At 36.5% G+C, this 6,675-nt stretch overlaps 3 protein-coding genes across 3 annotated transcripts; 1 reads left to right on the forward strand and 2 right to left on the reverse strand.

The window, feature by feature from the left end:
• Positions 1–567: 567 nt before the first annotated feature.
• Positions 568–1,214, reverse strand: LOC128253182 (uncharacterized). The gene is made up of 2 exons (XM_052981406.1): positions 1,154–1,214; positions 568–1,088 (listed from the first exon to the last, which is right to left on the reverse strand). Exons 1-2 carry the CDS (start codon positions 1,185–1,187, stop codon positions 757–759), a joined length of 366 nt encoding a protein of 121 aa, XP_052837366.1. The 5' UTR covers positions 1,188–1,214; the 3' UTR covers positions 568–756.
• A 3,583-nt stretch (positions 1,215–4,797) lies between these two features.
• Positions 4,798–5,309, forward strand: LOC128253187 (accessory gland protein Acp63F). Its single transcript, XM_052981413.1, has 3 exons — positions 4,798–4,877; positions 4,938–5,105; positions 5,177–5,309. Exons 1-3 carry the CDS (start codon positions 4,856–4,858, stop codon positions 5,236–5,238), a joined length of 252 nt encoding a protein of 83 aa, XP_052837373.1. The 5' UTR covers positions 4,798–4,855; the 3' UTR covers positions 5,239–5,309.
• A 715-nt stretch (positions 5,310–6,024) lies between these two features.
• LOC128253180 (uncharacterized) lies at positions 6,025–6,675 on the reverse strand. Its single transcript, XM_052981402.1, has 3 exons — positions 6,599–6,675; positions 6,359–6,448; positions 6,025–6,291 (listed from the first exon to the last, which is right to left on the reverse strand). Exons 1-3 carry the CDS (start codon positions 6,636–6,638, stop codon positions 6,029–6,031), a joined length of 393 nt encoding a protein of 130 aa, XP_052837362.1. The 5' UTR covers positions 6,639–6,675; the 3' UTR covers positions 6,025–6,028.

The raw sequence follows: 6,675 nt of genomic DNA on the forward strand, positions 1-6,675 counted from the left end.
AAGGGACGTAAGTATATTGTGTTTGTTGAAAATTATGTAGAAGGCGCAGTATAGCGGTATTTATTCTTGTTCAGGACCAATAGCAGAGTCGATTTAGAGTCGACGAGTCGCCAGTTTATCCGTTCGTATCAACGTCGATGTGTCTGCCCATTAAAGCCAGGGATTCAGATATTTCAAACGCCCCTAAATGGCGAGACTCTGTCATATCTTTTGAAGTCTATAAGTTTATGGAGCCACGCCCATGCTTACGCCCACAAGTCGTGAAAGAATGTACTGTCACTCTGAGACATGTTAGACTCCGTGTTTGGGACATATCAATAGGTTGACACAAAATCATTTTCAAAATCAGCTATCGTTCTATCGTTCCTCTGCCGCCGCTCTGCCGCTGTTCAGCCGCTGCTCTGCCGGGAATCGGCTCAGTAGAGAGACAAAGCGAAAGAACTGTTAGAAGGGGGAGGGGGTGCTGCATGCACCCAGCTTCTAGTGTTGCCCGAAATGAGACAAATGTGTACCTATACATAAAAGGCTTGTACTCTTGTATATTTTAACGCGAATTTTGAAAACAGCTCGTTTTTTTGCAATTTTATTAATGCCCATGCTAATAGTTGGAATACATAAGTGCATACATATGTTAAATACCAGAGATTATAATATATGTGTGTGTGTCTTCCTTGTGTGTGGGTGCGCAGGCTGTGGTTAGATTTGGCTGCTGCTGATGCTGCCGCTCCTTAAAAATGGGACATTCGCATCCTCTGACTAAGCCGCAAGGGTATCGGGCTGGACGTCGTCCATCTTGAGGGGAGCAGCTCCTGGGGCCGGACCCATTGGTTCCGCGTTCGCGGAGTAGGCCACGATTTTGGCATCACCTCCGGCGGCCTGAGGTCCCTTTGATCCCAGCGGAGAAGGTGCCGGCAAGGGATTGGGATTGGCCACTGGCCCCGGGCTGGGACTCGGACCTGGGTCGGCTACCGGACTGGCCACGGGCTCCGGATCCGCTTTTGGGCTGGGATCGGCAGCTGGACTCTGGTCTGGAACTGGCTCTGGCAGTGGAGAGCCGTAGGCGCTGTGCAGCACCACAAACGTTGCCACTAACAGAATTACGGCGGCTACTTTTAGTTTGTCAAGTGTTGGCGGTATCGAGAGGAGTACTTACCACTGGCGAATGCGAAAACGGTTAGGAGTTTCATGGTCCTCGAACTGAACTGTAGGCTGCTGGCTCCAGGCCAGCTTTTATAGGTCGGCAGCCACTGGGACCAGGTACAGCAATCAAACCGCAATGATAATCAATTAGACCCATTGCTCGCCAGGCCCACTGATATGCAGGCATAACGCATTACTTTATGGCTGGAACGACTCGGTCCTAGACATATAATATAGTTGTTCGACCCGGCTCGCTGCGACTTATCTTCTACCGGCAACAAATAGAAAACTTTTCGGAAAGTTTCATGCAGATAGCTTCAAAACTGAGAGATTAGTTTGCATTGAAACGGACGGACATGGCTATAACGAATTGTCAGGTGATGCTGATCACGAACAAATATACTTAATGTGGTGGGAAATGTGACCTTCACTGAGCTGCAAACATTTGGGTGAAGTTGTAATACCAGGTAAGGGTATACAAATCTTAAACAGTTTGGAGCAACAAGCCGTGCTTTATATACCCTTGCAGCTATTAAAATATAAAATATTTCTATTATTGATTTGTATCCGAATTGGAGGGTGGGACCAGATCCCTCTGATGCATGATTTAACAGATTTTAGACTAAAATCCAACGAAGTTCATAAAATATAACAAGTTTTTCATTGGTTGTACTATCTTCTCAGTTGTTGTGGTTTTAAACGTTTCTCGGTACTTCGTTCATTTTAGAGCTTAACGGAAATTGAGTTAAAAGAAATAAACATTTTTGTAGATTACTCGTGGTATGGCTTCCCAACTTTGCTTTTAAAAAGTCACTTTGTCTACTGCCATTTGCTTATGGAGCGCATTTCTCAAAAACAGGGGGGTTGAGCGAAACTGACACCCTCGTGCTGCTAATCTTTTGATTTATTATTTTGCTTTAGTAGTGACAAACAAGCACTACATTTTGCAAGCAGAGGGCTTTTTGATTATTTCGGGATGTTTAATCTATCGTTTGACTGATTCGTTATAAATAACACAAAATGAGCTGATGTACAAGCCATTTTCTGACTTATATGTTCTAAATTTTAATGTATTTCAACTCTTTCGTTTTACGTCTCAATTTTAAACTTTTATAATGTGTATTTTTTAAATAGCGTTACATCAAAAACACGGGAATAGGCTAGTTTATTAAAACAATTGGCCAATTCAATAATATTTGAATACATTTCTTTTTTTTCATATGTCCCCAGATATTTTATATGGAGTTCTGTGGGTTGAAGCCTTCTTTATCCATGGGTATTCGTTGTTTTTTTCCTCAGCTGATCCATATATTCTATTTTCATCAAGGCTCAGAATGGCAATGGCAAACACTAAAGGGTTGTACAAAATGTAGTTTAAAAGCCTTCTAATAAGTTTGTTAATTTGTTTCACTGTACACTTACCCATTCCGGCAAGAAGTTGCGTTAAGTGCATTGTGATTGTGCAGTTGCCTTGCAATAATGAATGACTTGAATGGTTGGCAGTTTATAACGCATTTTTAACTCGTCAATATGCGCATTTGGGCACAGAATCAATTAACAACACAACAAACTTCGCAGATCGTAAATATACAATAATTGCTTTGATTCGCGAGAACACTTTCATTGACAAGTGCTCACTTTTCTACTCTGGCTTTTGAATAATAATTTCCCTTTCTGGGAAGTAGGGGTTTTTTCGAACTATATAATTAAAGCGCAAATTTTTAAAATACGATGAGCTTAAAGTTACAAAGCATACGAGTGACTATTTTATTTTTATTCTTTTTGCATTAAAAAAAGAACAAAAAAGGAAGCAAACTTCGGCAAGTTAAAGTTTATATGCCCTGGCAGCTATTGCAAAAATAAAACATCTCTAAAACATTTAAATTTCGAATTATATGAGTACCCGTTAAAACCCATTGATGCTATAATGATTTTCACCCCAATTATTCGATCGTTCCTATGGAAGCTCCTATTATCATATATTTGAATAAAATTATTAAAACATTTATATGTCAAAAAAAATTATCGGATCGGACGACTATAGCATATAGCTCCCATAGGAAAAATTGGAAAAATAAATTAAAATCGGACGACTATAACTTAAGGCTCCCATGGGAACAATAAAAATATTAAAACATTTTTTTTTAATTTAACTTTTTAATTTTGTTATTTTTTTTTTTAAACTCTTTAAAATTAATTAATAATTTGACAGTTCAGAATTACGCTTTTAATTTTATTAAAATCGGAAAACGATATCATATGGCTTCCATAGGAACTATCAAATAAGCTTCATATAGCTTCAATGTAAACATACACGCAAGTCAATCATAATGTTATTGTTTTCAAGAATATTTAATTATTGCAATAGCTGCAAGGGTATATGAACTTCGGCTTGCCGAAGTTTGCTTCCTTTCTTGTTTTTTTTATTATTCCGAGCCATATGATTTAGTAGTCCGATTTGATTCAAATTTAAAACGTAATTCCAAAATAATAAACCATTACTAAATATTGGTAAACAACACAAAAAATATTAAATAGCAAAGCTATCATTTTTCTTCATTTTTTTCCCGATTGTTTCTATTGGAGCTATATGCAATTCTTGTCCGATCCGGCTTGTTTCGACTTGTATTCTATCTGCAACTTTTAGGAAGCTTTAAGCAGATAGCTTTACAAATGCGAAACTAGTTTGCGTAGAAACGGACGGACAGATTCATTGTGACGCTGACTAAGAATATATATAATTTATATGGTCGGAAATGTCTCCTTCATTCTAAATGAAATTACAATATCCTCTGCAAGGGTATAAAAAATCACTCATAATCGCCTTGAAAGTTTAATTGACTTAGGCTTTCTTAGTTAATTTTTGATAAAATCAAACGGATTTAAGTAGATAGTTTTTGATTCATTCTATTATATAGTCGGAAACGGAATGTTTTGTTAAATTGAAAATATATTATATTTAGACGCGTTACACGTAGAGTAAAAGGGTGTATTGTATTTGTAGAAAAGTAGGTAACAGGTAGATGGAAGCGTTTCCGGTCATATAAAGTATATATTTTGTTGATCAGGATAACAGCCGAGTTCATGATTTAAGTTTGTCTGTCCGTCCGTATAGATCTCGGAAACTATAAAAGCTAGACGCTTGGGATTTGAAATACAGATTCTAGTTAAGCCTACGCAGCGCATGTTTATTTCAAAACGTGGCCACTCCCACTTTATCTCCCAAATAAGTGTTTTGCGGTCATACTTATCGGTTGGCACTAAAATGTTCAAACCCAGTGTTGCCAATGCAGCTCCACAGATGGCGACACCTAAGCCCCGATTCTTTTGTGGCGGAATATTTAGTTTGAAATTTGTTGGCTGAGTAACGAATATCTAATAGTCGGATAACTCGACTTGAGCTTTATTTTTTGTTGTTGCTCAAAGAAGAGTTATACCGTTTTTTTTCTTCACTTATGGTAACAGTTTAAAAATTAAAAAAAAATTTTATATATATTTTTATATAATAATTATATTAGTTTAATGGAAATTGTCTGTTGCTTACTAAACCTACTTAAGGATAAATTAAGAGACAGCTTAAATAGTTAAAAAAAAATGTCAACTGTTACAAATTTGAAATGTTTCAGCATTAAATTTTTTAAATCGCATTACACATTTCATTACCCTCACAATACGATTGATTTTTTTCAGAGTAGTTAGAAAACTGAACGTCGTTATGAAAATCCAGTTCATAATTGGTATGTTATTAGCCATCATAAATACATGTATTAAGTTAATTATTTTTCGTTTTCTTCAAGTCTCAATTTTATTTGGGATAAGCTTTGCAGAAGATGAATGCCTAGCTTGTGATTGGAAAAGTGAAATTCATTGTGGAACGGTTTCTAATGGCACTTGTGTCTTTACTGCATTAAACCGATGCCAAGTTGAACGTGTTTCTTGCCTTCGGGAGCAAAAAGGATTGCCACGTAAGAAAAATTAACTAAGAGGCTTAAAGCTATTTGTTTGTGAAATAATTAAGATTTATTCATCTTCACAGCATTTACCCAAATTGAGAAAGGAAAATGCCCAAAGGGAAAACCAAAGTGCATCAAACCTTGAACTACATTTAAATAACTACCTCACTCTGTAGATACTTTATTAAGCTTATAAATTACTAACTGCGTACTGTATTTTCTAGTGTGCGTGGTGTACTTTTCGTTGTTTTCATACCCTTGCAGAGGGAATTCCAAATTCAGTCAGAAGTTTTCAACGCAGTGGAGGAGACATTTCCCACCCTATAAAGTATATAATCTTGATCCGCAGCACTTGGAGTCGATCTAGTCATGACCGTAGGTCCAGCCATCCATCCGTCCGTCCGTTTGTCTTTCTGTTGCACATAGTAAATAAATCGGAACGAGCCGGATCGGAAGATACTATCTTATAACTCCCATAGGAACAAACGGTAAAAAAAACCAAAAAATTAAAAATAATATACAGTTATGGTTGATTAGTTTAAAATTACGAATTAATCATATAGCATCAATGGAAACAATCGGAATACAACACAAATAATGAAAAGAAAAATTGTAACTTTTCTAATTTTCTTTTTTTTAATTCTTTTGTACATGGTTTAATGATTTATTATTTCTGAGTTATGTTTTTAATTTTATTAAAACCCCACAACGATTTAGCTGCTGGATGACTTGTCGAAGTCTGCTTGCATTCTTGTTATTAACTTAAAAGTCCGTAACATAAAATTTGATTACTTAAAAAAGTCAAACCAACTTTAAAACCTCGAATTTTTCCAAATTAAAACTCAATAGATCGAACTGTTTTCATTTAAATTCTGGTTGGTGGTTGAAAAACAAAAATAAAAGCATATAAGTTTTAAAGCAGTCTTAGATCTTTCTTAATTACATTTGTTTAGTGAGCAGACTGACGTCCTGAGGTCTTTCAATTCTGACTTTAATTTTTTGTACTTCGCAATAAGCGTGTAAACTCTTTGCCTGAAGTTGCTGCAATCTTGAATTTGTTTTATCAGCTCGGATTGCAAATTTAGGTAAACCTTTCTCTGAAGAAATATAATGTTTTTGTAGCGGTTTGCCCTCTCGAAGCTTTTCATGCCAAATTCTTTTGAACTGATGTTTGATTCTCTGACCTGCAAAGTAGTATCTGAAAATCAGCAGGTATATCATAAAGGATTTAGAAATTTCAGAGCAAATGTTAATGGGCTAGTTACCAGCGAGACCTTTGAAGTCCTTCAGAACCGAAAGGAATTCGTCTTTTGCTTGCCTTTTCTCGCTGGAAACCAACTGCACACAAATATTCACTGAAGACACCGACAAATAGGTTAAAATACATTGATAAAACTCCCAAACAGAAACACAACCCAAAAAGTGTAAAAATAGGCTTAACTCGTTCCTAAAATGTAGGTCATTTTGTATTTTGGGTGTATGCTTCACATCAATGGTTTGCTTACCAAAAAGGCACAACACAGTGCATTTATACGATCCGTTCATCTTGGCACTGGGTGTATCTGATGAATATGCCGTTAGT

This window comes from Drosophila gunungcola (assembly GCF_025200985.1).
Source record: "Drosophila gunungcola strain Sukarami chromosome 2L unlocalized genomic scaffold, Dgunungcola_SK_2 000007F, whole genome shotgun sequence".
Lineage (NCBI taxonomy): Eukaryota > Metazoa > Arthropoda > Insecta > Diptera > Drosophilidae > Drosophila > Drosophila gunungcola.